At 36.3% G+C, this 20,829-nt stretch overlaps 1 protein-coding gene across 4 annotated transcripts in view; it reads left to right on the plus strand.

Annotated features, from left to right (window-relative positions):
- Positions 1 to 20,258, plus strand: part of fgfr1a (fibroblast growth factor receptor 1a) — an 85,845-nt gene extending 65,587 nt beyond the window's left edge. For all 4 annotated transcript variants that reach the window (XM_056463014.1, XM_056463015.1, XM_056463017.1 and 1 more), the window contains exons 9-18: positions 18 to 208; positions 5,744 to 5,889; positions 7,586 to 7,707; positions 8,017 to 8,127; positions 11,179 to 11,369; positions 11,450 to 11,572; positions 15,671 to 15,741; positions 15,826 to 15,963; positions 16,513 to 16,618; positions 18,477 to 20,258. In XM_056463014.1, coding sequence (XP_056318989.1) covers positions 18 to 208; positions 5,744 to 5,889; positions 7,586 to 7,707; positions 8,017 to 8,127; positions 11,179 to 11,369; positions 11,450 to 11,572; positions 15,671 to 15,741; positions 15,826 to 15,963; positions 16,513 to 16,618; positions 18,477 to 18,656 — 1,379 coding nt within the window. In that variant the 3' untranslated portion in view covers positions 18,657 to 20,258. The remainder of the gene's footprint in view (positions 1 to 17; positions 209 to 5,743; positions 5,890 to 7,585; positions 7,708 to 8,016; positions 8,128 to 11,178; positions 11,370 to 11,449; positions 11,573 to 15,670; positions 15,742 to 15,825; positions 15,964 to 16,512; positions 16,619 to 18,476) is intronic.
- Positions 20,259 to 20,829: the final 571 nt, after the last annotated feature.

Consider the following 20,829-nt stretch of genomic DNA (forward strand, 5'->3'; position numbering starts at 1 on the left):
TTTCTTTTATAATCCAGCCGTCCCCCCGACTCAGCTACCCAATCAGACGTACCTGGAGGTGCTGATCTACTGCGTGGGCTTCTTCCTCATCTGTGTGATGGTGGGGACCGCCGTTCTGGCCAAGATGCACAGCTCGGCCAAGAAAAGCGACTTCAACAGCCAGCTGGCCGTCCACAAGCTGGCCAAGAGCATCCCCCTGCGCAGACAGGTAACAGAAAGTAGATAGGGGGTTTGATATCTTTACTACTAAACACTCAAACATCTGATTTCAGCAGCTGTTTGTTGTGGCATCTGGTGGATACTGATGGATTAATGATTTCAGGGACAAAACAACAATCATATAGGAACATTATACGGTTTGGAAGATATTTAACTGTAATGTTGTTTATCTAAAGACTGTATGAACCAGAAGTTGCAGAGACTTTTATTTCAGTATGTTGATGTACTTCCAATTAAACTAAATATTGAGTAGGGGCGGGGCTTTCTTTTTGTGGATTCCAATCGAACTGATTTGATTGGCCCACAACAGCACTGGCAACCAATACCGAGGATGACTGGACCATCAGCATTAACCGGAAGTTGCTGAGACTTTCGTTTCAGTATGTTGATGTGCTTCCTACTGAAACTGAATATTGAGTAGGGGGCGGGGCTTTCCTTTTGTGCATTGTTCCCTCATAGCAAACTAACGGTAAGATAGGCGTGGCTAAGAATGTTGTGGCTGAAGCTTCAAACTGATGTCAACAAAGGAGTTAATCAAAATGCAGAAGCAAATGCTCAGACTTTGATTGAAGATTTTTGCACGGATTAATAGTTTACCTATAGAATAGCAATGCGCTAGTTAAATAATCATAGTAGATTTTTGATTTCACTCAGATTTTAAGAAGCTGCCATATGGCTTTGGAATTAAGCGTTGAATATAATTAATAAACAATTCAAACTCAAGATTTCATGTTAAATAAACACTTTTTTTTCTTAGAGATTCAAATTAGTGAACCATTTTTAAATCCATTAAGCCGATTTCTTGTTCCGGTGGGGTCACTTTTAGCTTAGCTTAGCATAATGAATTAAATCGGATTAGACCATTAGCATTTCATTCAAAAAAGAGATCCATCCATCCTTTCTCAATCCATCATATTTATCCATCCCAATCCGTCATATCCGTTATCCACTCATCCATCCATCCCAATCCCAATCTATCATATTCATCCATACAACATATCCCATCTATCTAACATATCTATCCACCAATCATATTCATCCATCAATCCGTCCATCCAGCATCTCCATACATTCACCCAACAATCCAACCAACCAACGTAACCATCCATCCAATCCATCAAATCTAGCCATTCAATCCATGTCAACAAAGAAGGAGCCAATCGAAATCCAGCAAAATCTAGTTAAATAATCATAGTAGATTTTTGATTTCACACTGATTTTAAGAAGCTGCCATATGGCTTTGGAATTAAGTGTTGAATATAATAAATAAACCATTTAAACTCAAGGTTTCATGTTAAAGAAACACTTTTTTTTCTCAGAGTCGAACTGTAGACCCATTTTTGAATTCATTCAGCTAATTTCTTGTTCTGGCGGGGTAAGTTTTAGCTTAGCATAGCATAGTGAATTAAATCTGATTAGATCATTAGCATTTCATTCAAAAAAAGAGTTTTGATAATTTTACAATTTAAAGTTCAACAGAAAACGAAAAATTACATTCAGAAATTGGCTGAATGGTGTTGGAATATGTAATCAATTCCATGCGTGTGCGATTAAAAAAGGTCAGGAGAGGGTGTCCTTCAATGTCAAAAATCTTAGTAATTTATTGGATACAACTGAATAATTCTATTCACAGATTTCTGGTATCCTCAATGCAATGCAAAAGTCGCATTAAGGAGGTGCGCAACCACTTTCATTTTGTGCTTCGAAAATTTATATGCAGCTGATATTAACAGGTGGAGTTTAGTGGGATTTGTCACTTGTCAGTCGTTCCCCAGTCCTCCTTTGGCCGCACCCATACATACATCCTCTTTTTCTGGTAAGATGGGCGTGGCTAAGAATGTTGTGGCTGAAGCTTCAAACTAATGTCAACAAAGGAGGAGTTTATCGAAATTCAGAAGCAAATGCTCAGACTTTGATTGAAGATTATTGCACGGATTAATAGTTTACCTATAGAATAGCAATGCGCTAGTTAAATAATCAAATCATAGTAGATTTTTGATTTCACTCAGATCTTAAGAAGCTGCCATATGGCTTTGGAATTACGCGTTGAATAAAATTAATAAACAATTCAAACTCAAGATTTCATGTTAAATAAACACTTTTTTTTCTTAGAGATTCAAATTAGTGAACCATTTTTGAATCCATTAAGCCGATTTCTTGTTCCGGTGGGGTCACTTTTAGCTTAGCTTAGCATAATGAATTAAATCGGATTAGACCATTAGCATTTCATTCAAAAAAGAGATCCATCCATCCATTCTCAATCCATCATATTTATCCATTCATCCATCCTAATCCATCATCCACTCATCCATCCATCCCAATCCCAATCTATCATACTCATCCATACAACATATCCCATCTATCTAACATATCTATCCACCAATCATATTCATCCATCAATCCATCCATCCATCCAGCTTATCCATACATCCACCCAGCAATCCAACCAACCAACATAACCATCCATCCAATCCATCAAATCTAGCCATTCAATCCATGTCAACAAAGAAGGAGCCAATCGAAATCCAGCAAAATCTAGTTAAAGAATCATAGTAGATTTTCATTTCACACTGATTTTAAGAAGCTGCCATATGGCTTTGGAATTAAGTGTTGAATATAATAAATAAACAATTTAAACTCATGTTTCATGTTAAAGAAACACTCCACTTTTTTTCTCCGAGAGTCAAACTGTAGAACCATTTTTGAATTCATTCAGCTAATTTCTTGTTCTGGCGGGGTACGTTTCAGCTTAGCATAGTGAATTAAATCGGATTAGATCATTAGCATTTCATTCAAAAAAAGAGTTTTGATAATTTTACTATTTAAAGTTCAACAGAAAACAAAAAATTACATTCAGAAATTGGCTGAATGGTGTTGGAATATCTAATCAATTCCATGAGTGTGCAATAAAAAAGGTCTGGAGAGGGTGTCCTTCAATGTCAAAAATATTAGTAATTTATTGTATACAACTGAATAATTCTATTCACAGATTTCTGGTATCCTCAATGCAATGCAAAAGTCGCATTAAGGAGGTGCGCAACCACTTTCATTTTGTGCTTCGAAAATTTATATGCAGCTGATATTAACAGGTGGAGTTTAGTGGGATTTGTCACTTGTCAGTCGTTCCCCAGTCCTCCTTTGGCCGCACCCATACATACATCCTCTTTTTCTGGTAAGATGGGCGTGGCTAAGAATGTTGTGGCTGAAGCTTCAAACTAATGTCAACAAAGGAGGAGTTTATCGAAATTCAGAAGCAAATGCTCAGACTTTGATTGAAGATTATTGCACGGATTAATAGTTTACCTATAGAATAGCAATGCGCTAGTTAAATAATCAAATCATAGTAGATTTTTGATTTCACTCAGATCTTAAGAAGCTGCCATATGGCTTTGGAATTAAGCGTTGAATATAATTAATAAACAATTCAAACTCAAGATTTCATGTTAAATAAACACTTTTTTTTCTTAGAGATTCAAATTAGTGAACCATTTTTGAATCCATTAAGCCGATTTCTTGTTCCGGTGGGGTCACTTTTAGCTTAGCTTAGCATAATGAATTAAATCGGATTAGACCATTAGCATTTCATTCAAAAAAGAGATCCATCCATCCATTCTCAATCCATCATATTTATCCATTCATCCATCCTAATCCATCATCCACTCATCCATCCATCCCAATCCCAATCTATCATACTCATCCATACAACATATCCCATCTATCTAACATATCTATCCACCAATCATATTCATCCATCAATCCATCCATCCATCCAGCTTATCCATACATCCACCCAGCAATCCAACCAACCAACATAACCATCCATCCAATCCATCAAATCTAGCCATTCAATCCATGTCAACAAAGAAGGAGCCAATCGAAATCCAGCAAAATCTAGTTAAAGAATCATAGTAGATTTTCATTTCACACTGATTTTAAGAAGCTGCCATATGGCTTTGGAATTAAGTGTTGAATATAATAAATAAACAATTTAAACTCATGTTTCATGTTAAAGAAACACTCCACTTTTTTTCTCCGAGAGTCAAACTGTAGAACCATTTTTGAATTCATTCAGCTAATTTCTTGTTCTGGCGGGGTACGTTTCAGCTTAGCATAGTGAATTAAATCTGATTAGATCATTAGCATTTCATTCAAAAAAAGAGTTTTGATAATTTTACTATTTAAAGTTCAACAGAAAACAAAAAATTACATTCAGAAATTGGCTGAATGGTGTTGGAATATCTAATCAATTCCATGAGTGTGCAATAAAAAAGGTCTGGAGAGGGTGTCCTTCAATGTCAAAAATATTAGTAATTTATTGTATACAACTGAATAATTCTATTCACAGATTTCTGGTATCCTCAATGCAATGCAAAAGTCGCATTCAGGAGGTGCGCAACCACTTTCATTTTGTGCTTCGAAAATTTATATGCAGCTGATATTAACAGGTGGAGTTTAGTGATATTTGTCACTTGTCAGTCGTTCCCCAGTCCTCCTTTGGCCGCACCCATACATACATCCTCTTTTTCTGGTAAGATGGGCGTGGCTAAGAATGTTGTGGCTGAAGCTTCAAACTAATGTCAACAAAGAAGGAGTTAATCGAAATGCAGAAGCAAATTCTCAGACTTTGATTGAAGATTATAGCACGGATTAATAGTTTACCTATAGAATAGCAATGCGCTAGTTAAATAATCATAGTAGATTTTTGATTTCACTCAGATTTTAAGAAGCTGCCATATGGCTTTGGAATTACGCGTTGAATAAAATTAATGAACAATTCAAACTCAAGATTTCATGTTTCACTTTTTTTCCCCGAGATTCAAATTAGTGAACCATTTTTTAATCCATTAAGCTGATTTCTTGTTCCGGCGGGGTCACTTTTAGCTTAGCTTAGCATAATTAGCTTAGCTATTTCTCTGCACAACGTCAAAAGCACAAGACTTCCCAACTGCACATATTCTGTGTTCATTTTCAACCCATCTCTGCTCACAGGAAGTTTCGCTGCATGGTTTAAGTTAATTATAGACAATCAGGCCTTTGCATTTCTATCAGCTCCATCTACGTCTGCAAAAATGCTTCATTAGTATGCAAGGCAAATCTCACTCGAGAAGAAGTTTGGTTATTATATATCACCTTAAGCAATACAAATACAACTGCTTAATGAAAAGAAAAATAAATAAATAAATATATATATATATATATATATATATATATATATATATATATATATATATATTAATTTCTCCAACAATGGGTTCACAAATTCTTCAAGTCAACTGTTAAACTCTAGGTCTAGTAGAGTTAAAAAGGTGGAGTGTTCCTTTAATTACGTTTCTTAAAAATTGATTGTTTTTGATTGATTTTCCTTTAGTGTGTGGTGTTGATTGTATAATCTCTCTTTATTCGTGTCTATAAATGTCCCACCAGAGTAAGCAACGTCTTTACACCCATCAGTGCACTAGATCCCCTTCAGTGTGTGTGTTTTTGCTGTGTTGTATGGAGAGTAAGCTGTAGGTGTTTTGTGCAGGTGTCTGTGGACTCCAGTTCATCTATGCATTCGGGTGGGCTGTTGGTCCGTCCGTCTCGTCTGTCCTCCAGCGGCTCCCCGATGCTCTCAGGGGTCTCTGAATACGAGCTGCCCCAGGACCCACGCTGGGAGGTGCAAAGAGACAGGTAACACACAGCAAACTCCATATACATTGACAATACAGTGCATTCATCCATCCATCCATTCATCCATCCATCCAACATATCTATCCAAAATGTCCATCCATCCATCCAGCCATCCAAAATATCCATCCAATCATTCACCCAACATATCGGTCCATCCATCCAACAAATCTGTCCATCAATTCAACATATCGGTCCATCCATCCAACATATCTGTCCATCAATTCAACATATCGGTCCATCCATCCAACATATCTGTCCATCAATTCAACATATCAGTCCATCCATCCAACATATCTGTCCATCAATTCAACATATCAGTCCATCCATCCAACATATCTGTCCATCAATTCAACATATCAGTCCATCCATCCAACATATCTGTCCATCCATCCAACATATCTGTCCATCAATTCAACATATCAGTCCATCCATCCAACATATCCATCCCTCCATCCATCCATCTAAATTATCCATCCATCTAACTATATCTGTCCAACATATCCATCCATCCATCCATCCAACCATCCAACAATCCAACCAACCACCATAGCCGTCTATTCATTCCCAATCCCACTCCCCACTATGGATGATATCCATCCATTCTTCTATCCCAAGCCAACACATCCATCCATCTATCCATCCAACATATCCATCCTATCCATCCATTCATCCCCAATCCATCATATCCATCCATTGATCTAACCCAATCCAACACATACATCAATCCATCTATCCATTCAACTTATACATTCAAGATATCCATCCATCCATCCATCCAACATATCCACCCAACATATCCATCCATCCAACATATCCATCAATCCATCTTTCCAACAAATCAATCCATTCATCCTTCCAACAATCAAACAAACCAACCAACCAAGTTAGCCAGCCATCCATCCATCCATGCATCCTATCTATCCCTTTATCCCCAATCGCAACCCATCATATCCATCCATCCATCAATACATTCATCCATCCCAATCCAACACATTCCCTCCATCCATCCAGCATATCCATCCATCTAACATAAACATCCAAGATATTCATCATCCATCCATCCATCCATCCATCCATCCATCCATCCATCCATCCATCCATCCATCCATCCATCCATCCATCCATCCATCCATCCAACCATCCATCCATCCATCCATCCATCCATCCATCCATCCATCCATCCATCCATCCATCCAACATATCCATCCATCCATCCCTCCAACATATTTATCCATTCATCTATCCATTCATCCATCCAACATATCCATCCATCCATCCATCCATTCGTTCATTCATCCTTCCTTCCATCCATCCGTCCAACCATCCAACAAACCAACCAACCAAATCCAAGCTATCGCCCAATCAGCCAATCAATTCCAATATATCCACCCAATCAGCCAATCAAGTCCAAGATATCCACCCAATCAGCCAATCAAGTCCAAGATATCCACCCAATCAACCAATCAAATCCAAGATATCCACCCAATCAATCAATCAAATCCAAAATATCCACCCAATCAACCAATCAAATCCAAGATATCCACCCAATCAACCAATCAAATCCAAGATATCCACCCAATCAATCAATCAAATCCAACACATCCAATAAAAATATCCATCGATCCAAATACAGATGATTGTAGAGTGTTGTTAATATGGTGTGTGTGTGCGTGTGCGTGTGTGTGTGTGTGTTCAGGCTGGTTCTCGGGAAGCCTCTTGGTGAGGGTTGCTTTGGGCAGGTGATGATGGCTGAGGCGATGGGAATGGATAAAGACAAACCCAATAGAATCACCAAAGTGGCCGTCAAGATGCTCAAATGTAAGTGTTATCTGCCGTCGGTGTGCGTGTGTGTTCTCGTGTCTGAGCTCGTGAGTCCAGAGCAGAGCCGTGTGTTTATTCTGATGCTGGTCATGATTTCTGCCCTCTTTTTTTTAGCAAGTAAACGCCTGAAATCATTTGTAAATTCCATCACTCAAGTTCACTTTTTACTTATAAACTATTAATAACCTACTAATATTTATTAGCTTATGTTTAGGGTTTAAATCTTTTGTGATTTTGTTTACTTGTAATAATCGGACATCCAACATTTCATGACCTCTCATAGTCAAACATGTGTTGCTTTCCTAGCGGACGCCACGGAGAAGGACCTGTCAGACCTGATCTCTGAGATGGAGATGATGAAGATTATTGGCAAACACAAGAACATCATCAACCTGCTGGGAGCCTGCACACAAGACGGTGAGTTAGAGACGGGCGGAAACGTTTCGAGATAATGCAGCGCAGGCGTAAATCATTTCATCTTTCGGAATCGATTTGTTAGCTGCGCTGCTTTTTGTCTTCAAAAGGACAGGATGTTGTCATCAGTCCAGCTATTGGGATTTCACATAATAAATGTAACCTTGTGTCCTTATTTAGCCACACATAAATCAATGAGCTAAAACCCCTTCAAGGCCATTCTCATGTTGATTAAAGCATTGTTTTTATTTCCTTTGTGAGTTATGTACTTTACATTTTAAGCCATTGAGGTTAGTAGTTTTTTTTTTTGCTTGGGTTTGTTTTGGGTGTGGCACAGTGGCTCAGTGGTTAGCACTATCGTCTCACAGCAAGAAGGTCGCTGGTTCGAGTCCCGGCTGGGCCAGTCGGCATTTCGGTGTGGGGTTTGCATGTTCTCATCGTGTTGGCGTGGGTTTCCTCAGGGTGCTCCATTTTCCCCCACAGCCCAAACACGTGCGCCAAGTGAATTGGATGAACTAAATTGGCCGTAGTGTATGAGTGTGTAACTGTGAGAGTGTATGGGTGTTTCCCAGTACTGGATTGTGGCTGGAAGGGCATCCGCTGGGTAAAACGTATGCTGAAATAGTTATATAGTCTGATAAATAATAGACTAAGCCAAAAGAAAATTAATGAATGGTTTGATTTGTTTCTAAGGATGCATTAGATTGATCAAGCTTACAAAATGACAAAGAATTACAAGAATGTTTATTTTTATTTAAAATACAGACTAGAATGCAAAAGCATTGAAGTAAATGTTGTTCTTTTGTCAATATTTGTCAAAATGTAAATTAAACAATCTTTAAAAATTGCATATTATGGTTTCCACAATCATATTAAGAAGCATTTAGTTTGATAAAAATAATCTACAAATACATAGAAATAAAAAATGATAATAATTAGATTGATTTCTGTACGATCATGTGATCAGACTGAAAATTCTCAGATTTTTGCAAATGACAGTTTTCTATAATATACAGTATAATATACAGAAATACAGTATATAATATAATATTCTGAAGAACTGGTAATTGACAGCATATATACATACACACAAATATACTTGTTGCATTTTCTACAGATCAGTAATTACAGAATACTTTAATGTATGTTATTAAAACTAATGTTTTAATTATTTATATATATATATATATATTTTTTAAATAGAAAAATATTCAGCATTAAAATAATAATAAATATAATAAAAATAAAAAAATTTCCCCCAAACTGTACCACTGGCATTTGTGTAATTTTCCACTAACTTGAACTTCATTCAGTCATTCATTCATTCATTTTCAGCTTAGTCCCTTTATTAATCAGGGGTCGCCACAGCGGAATGAACCGCCAACTTATCCAGAAAATGTTTACGCAGCGGATGCGCTTCCAGCTGCAACCCATCACTGGGAAACATCCATACACACTCATACACTATGGACACTTTTAGCTTACCCAATTCACCTATAGCGCATGTGTTTGGACTTTGGAGGAAACCCATGCAAACGCGGGGAGAACATGCAAACTCCACACAGAAATGCCAACTGACCCAGCCGAGGCTCGAACCAGCGACCTTTCTTGCTGTGAGGCGATCGTGCTATCCTCTGCGCCACTTAAACTCTTTAGATTATAATTTTACAGGTTATACCCTTAAGATTATATATGCTTATGAAATATTTTTGTAATAATATTTCTATGTAAAGTTTTGTACTATTGGTGTTATAGATGCTATAGATACCAGAGTTATTTTCTGATATTGTAATCTTATTCTAGTAAATCTTTCTTGTAAATATAGTAAAGCTCTCTCTGCGTATTTTTAATTTGATCTAAAAATAAATCAACAATAGCGGCCGGAAATATCAGCTAATATATATATTCCTATTGTTGCATATTGGATCAATGTGATTGGATCAATATGAAGTATAGAAGTCCAGAGACTATCATCGTTATCGGCTTAAATTTTGTCGCCATTCGATAGGACAGTGTTTCCCAAGCCTGTTCCTGGAGGCACACCAACAGTTCATGTTTTGGATGTCTCCCTCATCTGACCCATTAACTTCAGGCTTTGGAGTCTCTTCTAATGCAGTTTCCCAACCCTGTTCCTGAAGGCACGCCAACAGTACACATTTTCATCCTCTCCCTAATCAAACACACCTGAAACAACTCATCAGAACGTTAGAAGAGACTCCGGGTCAGATGAGGGAGACATCCAAAACATGAACTGTTGGTGTGCCTCCAGGAACAGGGTTGGGAAACACTGCGATAGGATATCGTTTATTGACCTACTTAAAACCGTACAGATAATGTACACTAAGTATGTACTTAAGTAAAAGTACACATTTTTATATACTTTTAAATGCAATTAGGACGGCACGGTGGCTCAGTGGTTAGCACTGCCGCCTTAGAGCAAGAAGGTCACTGGTTCGAGTCCCAGCTGGGTCATTTGGCATTTCTGTGTGGAGTTTGCATGTTCTCCCCGTGTTGGTGTGGGTTTCCTCTGGGTGCTTCGGTTTCCCCAACAGTCCAAACACATGCACTATAGGGGAATTGGGTAAGACAATAATTGGCTGTAGTGTATGATTGTGTAAATGTGAGAGTGTATGGGTGTTTCCCAGTACTGTATTGTGGCTGGAAGGACATCCGCTGGGTGAAACGTATGCTGAAATAGTTGGTGGTTCATTCCACTGTGGCGACCTCTGATAAATAATAGACTACGCCAAAGGAAAATTAGTGAATGGTTTGATTTGTTTCTAAGGATGCATTAGATTGAGTGTGAATGTGAGAGTGTATGGGTATTTCCCAGTACTGGGTTGCATTCGCTGCGTATACATACACAGAAATAGTTAAAAATGGTGACCTCTGATAAATAGGGAACTAAGCCGAAGGAAAATCAATGAATAAAGTGTCATTTGTGAGAAAAACTAGTCAATGACAGTAATTTGAGTACTTCTAACTCCTTAGTTTACACCACAGAGTGTTTATGACCCTGTGTGTTGTATTGTGCGTCTGAAATGTCATTATCAGGTCCGCTGTACGTCATCGTGGAGTTTGCTGCTAAAGGTAATCTGCGAGAGTATCTGCGCGTGCGGCGACCACCAGGGATGGAGTACTGCTATAACCCTGACCAGGTGCCCGTGGAGAACATGTCCATTAAAGATCTGGTGTCCTGCGCATATCAGGTGGCCCGAGGAATGGAGTACCTCGCATCCAAGAAGGTGGGCATCTCAAACACGGCACTCATTTTAGGCAAATGAACATGCGATTGATTAATGCTCATCCGTCTGCTCTGTTGTAGTGTATTCACAGAGACCTGGCCGCTCGTAATGTGCTGGTGACGGAAGATAACGTTATGAAGATCGCAGACTTCGGCCTGGCCAGAGACATCCATCATATTGATTACTACAAGAAGACCACCAATGTAAGATTTCAGGATGAATCTATCTATCTATCTATCTATCTATCTATCTATCTATCTATCTATCTATCTATCTATCTATCTATCTATCTATCTATCTATCTATCTATCTATCTATCTATCTATCTATCTATCTATCCATCTATCCATCCATAGATAGTCTGTCTGTCTGTCTGTCTGTCTGTCTGTCTGTCTGTATTTGTCACACTTTAAAGTTTCAGGTCATCAAACTAATTTAAATATTAGTCAAACACAAGTAAATACATCCTGCAGTCTTGAAATGAAGGTTTTTTTATTATTAAGGGAAAACAATATACATTGTGCATAGTCCTTTGTGATAAGGTGTCTGACCTCTGCACCTAATAACTTGTTGGGCTCCCCTTAGGGATTTCCATAACTAGAAATGAGTCTGTTACAGCACTGTGTTTTCACATCATATATGTATACATTGACTGGCCACTTTATTAGGTACGCCTTACTAGTACCAGGTCGGACCCCCTTTTGCCTTCAGAACTGGCTTAATCCTTCGTGGCATAGATTCAACAAGTGCTGGAAATATTCCTCAAAGATTTTGCTCCATATTGACATGATAGCGTCACGCTGTTGCTGCAGATTTGTCGGCTGCACATCCATGACGCAAATCTCCCGTTCCACCACATCCCAAAGGTGCTCTATTGGATTAAGTTCTGGTGACTGTGGAGGCCATTTGAGTACAGTGAACTCATTGTCATGTTCAAGAAACTAGTCTGAGATGATTCATGCTTTATGACATGGTGCGTTATCCTGCTGGAAGTAGCCATCAAAAGATGGGTACACTGTGGTCATAAACAGTGTTGGGAGTAATGCGTTACAAAAGTAATGTATTACAGTAATGTATTACATTTTCCAGTAACGCAGTAGTGTAAGGCATTACTTATACATTTTCAGTAATATTTTACTCGGTACATGTTCAGTAACGCGTGCGTTACAACAAACTTTTCGCCCGCAAGACATTACCAAATAAAAAATACCGCAAGTAAGTTCTATTTTCTGTTCGTGGTTAGTGAATATATGCGCGTGTTGTCATTAATATCCCTCTGGCTATTGGAACTTTTTTACTTTGAACGCGGAATGATTTCAGCCTCTGAGCTCGAGGTCCGAGGCTATTGGCTCAGCCCGGTTCACAGTAAGGTCAAGCCCTGACGTGCAGCGGAAGAGCGGCAAAATAGATGAACAGAAGACGGTACATTCGCGAGATGGACGTATGTGCATATGGCGTTATTTCACTGACAACAGTCATAAGCGCAGTTTTACAAGAGCGCATTCATGTAATTCTCTGTTCGTGGACAACTCGACCGCAATTTTTTTTCGCAGTCGCGCGCACTCAAAACACGGCTGCTCACGTGCGAATGATCTGCTCTGGCTCCATCAGATGATGCAGACTCACATTTTGTGCCTCATGTGTCCTCTTCTTTTCGTGCTTTTGCTCTCCAGAGATCCTCCTGTTCAATTGGTTATCCCAAGAATGTTGATATGGTTTATATATTGCTACGGTATTTATTAGCAATACACGAAACACTAAAAGGTTATGATAAATTCTATAATAAATACTTGTGTTTTTGAGTGTTAGATATACTGCCTATGTTTTAGGCTAGTATTATTTACAATTTGTTAATGAATGCTTCAGCATACTGTAGTATTAAGAATAGTGAACTGATAAAATGAAATACAAAGTGTAGTTTTACTACAGTAAAGTGTGGTGAATTGTAGTATAGTATACCCTATATTGTAAAAAAAAAAAACTACAGCACTGGGTAATTTGTTTATATTACGCTTGTGTTACCATAGCAACTAGTATTAGCACAACTGATTATTGAAGTACTTTACTGTAGAACTGTTCAAAACACTGTACATGACAGGGAAAATGTCCTCCACAATCTCATCAGCAATGTGGAAGACAACAGACGTGTTCAATTTATTTTATTTGCCATGATAAAATGGGACTGATAGTGAGATTTATTTGAGGAGTGAATAGTTCAGTAGGCTATAATACCTCATCAACTTTTCCCCTATTTTTATCGGTTACATTTCTGCTTGCATTCGTTATATTTTTGTTGAAATGTTGTTTTATTTGATTAGTATGGTGCACCTTTTGGATGTTTAATAAATGTTTTTTAAAAATGTATTCTTTGCATTCAACTTCTTTTCTCTGTGTCTTAAGTGTTTAAAATTGGAAATATTTCATCATATAACAAACAACAAAAAAGGTTTTAGTGGATTAGATTAAAAATTGTATATGTAAGTCTATTTTAGTATTTTGGTTATTGTTAATAAATAGTGTACAAATATAAATTATATCAAAAAGCATGAAAGGAAGAGGGAACACAAGACACAAATTGTGAGTCTGCATATAATCTCACTGAGCAAGTAGTGTACTGTGAGCGCACAAGAAATTTTGTGCGTGAGCAGTGCATATTTGAGAGAGCATGAGAAAATTTGCACGCGAGCAGCGTATATTTGAGAGCTCACAAGCAGTTTTGTCCACAGAGGAAATCGGTGCACGAGCATTATATTGAGAAAGCTCACTTTGTGCATGACAGTTTTGTGTTGTGAACCTGAATTTAAAGTGAATAGAATAATGGCAAGATTAAGAAAAAAATGCATCTGGTCATGGCATTGGAGTTTACATATAGGCCTGTTGTGTCTAATATGAAAGTAGCCAAGCTATTCACAGATATTGCCAGATAATCACTTTACCTTTACCATACTTTCAACAGACTTTGATCATTTGTGATTCTGGCTCTTATCCTTTCTTGCATTGTCTTGAGCCTTCACATTGCCAAATATATACTATATTGTTAGTAGCCTGGATAGGTCACCGTCATTCTGCTACATCATATCGCTTTCTACTGGATGTAAAATGCTCTGCAGTACATTTAGTAATTTTAGAATGTTAAGTTCTAATTCTGTAGTTATTTTGGTGAAAGTAACTAAAAAGTAATATAAGAGTAATGTAACATATTACAATTTTGAGACAGTAATATTGTAAGGTAAGGGATTACTTTTAAATCACAGTAATAAGTAATCTGTAATGTATTACAGTTTGGAAGTAACTGGCACAACACTGGTCATAAAGAGATGGACATGGTCAGCAACAATACTCAGGTAGGCTGTGGCGTTGACATGATGTTCAACTGGTACTAATGGGCCCAAAGTGTGCCAAGAAAATATCCCCCACACCATTACACCACCACCACCAGCCTAAACAGTTGATACAAGGCAGGATGGATCCATGCTTTCATGTTGATGCCAAATTCTGACCCGACCATCTGAATGTGGCAGCAGAAATGGAGACTCATCAGACCAGGCAACGTTTCTCCAATCTTCTATTGTCCACTTTTGGTGAGCCTGTGTGAATTGTGGCCTCAGTTTCCTGTTATTAGCTGACAGGAGTGGTGCCAGTGTGGTCTTCTGCTGCTGTAGCCCATCCGCCTCAAGGTTGGACGTGTTGTGTGTTCAGAGATGCTCTTCTGCAGACCTCGGTTGTAACGAGTGCTTATTTGACTTACTGTTGCCTTTCTATCAGCCGGAACCAGTCTGGCCATTCTCCTCTGACCTTTGGCATCAACAATGCATTTGCGCCCACAGAACTGCCACTCACTGGATATTCCCTCTTCTTCAGACCATTCTCTGTAAATTCTAGAGATGGTTGTGCGTGAAAATCCCAGTAGATCAGCAGTTTCTGAAATACTCAGACCAGCCCGTCTGGCACCAACATCCATGCCACGTTCAAAGTCACTTAAATCACCTTTCTTCCCCATTCTGATGCACAGTTTGAACTGCAGCAGATCGTCTTGACCAGGTCTACATGCCTAAATGCATTGAGTTGCTGCCATGTGATTGGCTGATTAGAAATTTGCGTTAATGTGCAGTTGGACAGGTGTACCTAATAAAGTGGCCAGTGAGTGTATGTTTACAGCATGTGTAATTTCATCCCAGCAGGTTTTGATAGTTTCATTTTTTCAAAGCAGATATTAGTTCTGAGTTATTGAGTTGTTTAAATGTTGTAAAACAGATTCTGTTATTGAGTTGTGAACGTAACTGAGCGTTTGTGTTTTTCAGGGTCGTTTGCCGGTGAAATGGATGGCTCCCGAAGCTCTGTTTGACCGCATTTACACCCATCAGAGTGACGTGTACGTCTGAACACGCATTCTCTGCACATCTCTCACATACACATGCTTTCATAAATAATAACTCTCGTGTGTTGTTGATCTCAGCTGGTCTTTTGGGGTGCTGCTGTGGGAGATCTTCACTCTGGGGGGCTCTCCGTACCCCGGCGTTCCCGTCGAGGAGCTCTTCAAGCTGCTGAAGGAAGGACACCGCATGGACCGACCCTCCACATGCACACATGAGCTGTAAGACTGCTTTTAAAGGGCACCTATTATGCAAAAATCACTTTTATAAGGGGTTTAAACACAGTTGTGTGGTAAGAGTATGTGAATATAATCTGCTTCTAATGGTAAAAATGTATTAATTCAGTTTTTTTTTAATCACACTTGATTAAAACAGTCTGCAGAAACACTTTGATTGACATTCTCCCTTTGTACGTGTCATCAGAGGGGAAAGCCCCGCCCACTAGTGACCATGTCTCTCTTATTAGCATAGGATGTTAGTCTTGTTTTTGAATCTGCCACTATGCTGACACATAGGCATTTGTAGCCCCGCCCTCTTTTAAAAAGCGCACAATCTCATTTGAATTTAAAGCGACAGTCACCAAAACGGCACAATTAGGATTACCATCTAAAATGGTCAGTTTCAAAGAGTTATAAAACAATATTTGTGATGTATTTTGAGCTGAAACTTCACACACACACTCTAGGGACACTCTAGAGGCATAATAGCTTTTCTTTAATGATTTGACTTGATGACAGAGATTTGAGTGGCTCATTATGGTTGTTTCGCAGGTATATGATGATGAGAGATTGTTGGCACGCCGTCCCGTCTCAGAGACCCACTTTTAAACAGCTGGTGGAGGATCTGGACCGCACCCTCTCCATGACGTCCAATCAGGTGAGCTCCTGCTGAACAGCAGCATATAATCCACCAATCAGCTTTCAGTGCTGATCATAATTGTGTTGTTGTTTTTCTGTTGTTGTATTTTTATTCTAATGCAGGACAGCTGTAAAAATACAAAATAATAATTTTGAAATAATTGTTATTATTGTACGATACATTACACAATACTTTGCTTTTGTTGTTCAGAATATATTATCATAACTATAATGATAAAACTATAATACTACTTCTACTGATATTAATATATACTGTAGGAGATTTAATAATCATGTGTTGTTTGTTGTTGTAATTAGAAAAATGTAAATAGATTTTCATTTTTAAATGTTTATTTTTGTAATTAATGTAATTGTCAAAACGTTGTTATTATTATTATTATTATTATTATTATTATTATTATTATTGAACAGCAGTTGCGTTATTTTACATTATTATTAAGAAATAATGTATTATTTACTATTAGTAGTTATTATTATTATTATTATTATTATTATTATTGAGCTATTTAACTTTTAAAAATAATTTATTAGTAGATTTTTTTGTAATGTTATTGTTCAGGATTATTACTATTTTTAATACATTTATTTATTATTAATATTTATAATTAATTGGTATTATTATTAACAATTTATTATTATTATTATTATTATTATTATTATTATTATTATTATTATTATTATTATTGAACTATTGGATTATTAAAAATAATTCATTATTTAGTAGCTTTTTGTGATGTTATTGTTCAGGAATATTATTATTATTTTATTTTTGTTATTATTATTATTTTAAATTAGTAATGAAAATTGTACTTATTTTTATTATTATTATTATTATTATTTAAAAAATAATGTATTATTATTTTTTAGAATTAGTAGTTATTATTATTATTATTAAACTATTGAATTATTAAAAATAATAAATATTTTAGTAGATTTTTATAATGTTATTGTTCAGGAATATTTTATTTTATTTTATTTACTTATACATTTTTTATTGTTGAACAGCAGTCCTGTATTTTATTTTAAACCTTCATTAAAAATAATTTATTGTTGTTACTAACTACTATTATAATATTTTATTTATAATTAGTAATAATTATTGTACTTTTATTATTATTATTACTATAAGTTTCTTGTGCTAAGTATAATTATAATTTATATTTATCATAGTTGTTATAATTATATATTTAACATTGAATAATAATAATAATAGTAATAGTGGTAACGATAATATGTGATATCCCTCATAAGGAAATAATTATAAATTATTGTAAATTAGTTATGTTTTTATAGTCATTAACATTATTATTAAAAATATTTTTATTATTATTTATAATTAGTAATAATTATTGTACTTATTTTTATTATTATTACAATCAGATTCTTCTTCTTCTACTTCTTCTTCTTCTTATTATTATTATTACTATTATTATTATTATTATTATCATTATTAATATTATTATTAAGTATTATTATAATTTATATTGTTTACATAGTTTTTTATTCTTTGTTATTGGATGATAATAATAATAATACTACTACTAATAATAATAATAATAATAATAATAATAATAATAGTGGTAATGATAATATGTCATATCCTTCATAAGGAAATAATTAATAATAATAAATTATTATAAATTAGTTTAATGGTTTATTGTATAATAAAATAGTCATTAATATTATTATACAAAAATAATAAACTTTTAAATGCTGTTATCATTATTAATAAAATTGTTGTTATAAAAGCTTTCTTTTATTAAAATAAATGCAAAAGATTATGTTTAATAATAATATTATAATAAATCCTGCTGTCATTTAAAAAAAAAACCCCACTCTACATATTCCATCCTCAGGAGTATCTGGACCTGTCCGTATCTCTGGACCAGTTTTCTCCAAACTTCCCGGACACTCGCAGCTCCACCTGCTCCTCAGGTGAAGACTCAGTGTTTTCTCATGACGCCGGAGCCGATGAGCCCTGTTTGCCCAAATTCCCACCCCATCCCAACCGAGGAGTGGCCTTTAAAAAGCGCTGAGGACTCATTTACTCCGTGTGTGTGTATGTGTGTGCAGACTCATGAACTCTGGGAGAAACACATACAGCTGCACACAAAACCGCCAAGAGTTCGAGTGCTTGAAATACGGACTATCACTGCTCCTGAAACACTGGAGGACAGAAAGCGGTACTCAAATGTTCTCAAAACTCAAATACATGCGACACTGTATGATCTCCAGATTGACGACCATTGGGAGCGTTGATGTTTTTTATCGCTGTTTATTTTAGCATCCAAATCGTTACGAAACAAACTGAGATCCACTTAAATGGTCCGCCCGAATGTATTTTTACCAACGGGTTCATCTGACTTGACCTCCTTTCCTGTAAATACATCTAGAAATGTATAAATATGAATATATATTTACACTCTACCCCTATTTTTATTACACTATTGGTTTTTGTACCAGGATGAGTTCATGTAGATCTTTTTTTTCAAGTGTAGTTTGTTTTTTTGAAAGGGACGATGAAATGAGATTATATTATTAAGAGCTGATAGGCGCCCAGTTTTCTTAACGAATTAATGATTTTTTTTTATCATCGACGCAGCTAGTGGCTCAATAACTGCTGCTATCTTCTGATGGTACTCGCTACGACGTCAGAATTAAGCTATATGGATATTTGTATTGAATGGCGGTTCATGTCTTAAAGGAACACTCCACCTTTTTAAAAAAAGGCTCATTGCACAACTTCCCTAAAGGTAAACTTGTTGATTTCTAGCATTTTTAAATCATTTCAGACAATTTCCGGGTCTGACGGAAGTACTTTAGCTTAGCTTAGCATAGATCATTGAATCAGATTAGACCGTTAGCATTGTGCTCAATAATGAGTTTTGATCATTTTCTTATTTAAAGTTTCACTGATCTGTAGTTACATCATGTAGTAAGACTGTGAATCTTCTGTACTAAGAAAAGGAAATGTTAGTATTTTCTAGGTCGATACGGTTAGGAACTATACTCTCATTCTGGCATAATTTTCAAGGAATGTTGCTGCTGTACAATGGTTGCAGCAGACACAATAATATTACACAGGATCAAGCTTTAAATATCACAAATCTGGTCATTTTTGAATGAGATGCTAATGGTCTAATCCGATTCAATCAACTATGCTAAGCTAAGCTAAAAACGAACTTCCAGATCTAGAAATTTGCTGAATTGGTAAAACTCCTCTGTTCAACTCTAAGGGAGTTGTAAAATTGTTCATGTCCTAAAGGAACGCTCCACCTTTTTTTGCTCATTTTCAACTTCCCTTAAGTTAAACTTGTTGATGTTTTTATCATTTTTGAATTCATTTAGCCAATCTCCGGGTCTGGCGGGAGCACTGTTAGCTTAGCTTAGCATAGATCATTGAATCGGATTAGACCGTTAGCATCTCATTCAAAAATGACCAGAGTTTTGATCATTTTTAAATTGAAAGCTTGACTTTTCTGTAATTACATTGTAAATAAAGACTGACAGAAATGAAAAGTTGGTATTTTCTAGGCTGATATGACTAGGATCTATACTTTTTCTGACATCATAGTCAAAGAACTTTACTGCTGTACCATGATTGCAGCAGGCGCAATGATATTACACAGCATCAAGCTTTAAATATAAAAAAAAAAATTTAATTATCAAAAATCTGGTCATTTTTGAATGAGATGCTAATGGTCTAATCCGATTCAATTCATTATGCTAAGCTAAGCTAAAAGTGCTCTGCTAGATCCAAAGATCAGCTGAATGGATTCAAAAATGGTAAAATTCAACTGTTTAATTCTAAGGGAGTTGTAAAATTTGTATTAAATGGTTGTACATGTCTTAAAGGAACTCTCCACCTTTTCCACTTCCCTAAAGTTAAACTTGTTGATTTTTACCATTTTTGAACCCATTTAGACATTCTCAGGGTCTGGCGGAAGCACTGTTAGCTTAGCTTAGCAAAGATCATTAAATCGGATTAGACCATTAGCGTCTCATTCAAAAATGACTAAAGATTTGATCGTTTTTTTATTGAAAGCTTACTAAGACTGACAAAAAATGAAATGTTGGTATTATCTGGGCTAATAAGGTTAGGAACTATACTCTCATTTTGGTGTAATAATCAAGGAACTTTACTGCTGTACCATGTTTGCAGCAGACACAATGATATTACGCAGCATCAGGCTTTAAATATTTAAATAT

Source organism: Danio aesculapii, chromosome 8, assembly GCF_903798145.1.
Source record: "Danio aesculapii chromosome 8, fDanAes4.1, whole genome shotgun sequence".
NCBI lineage: Eukaryota > Metazoa > Chordata > Actinopteri > Cypriniformes > Danionidae > Danio > Danio aesculapii.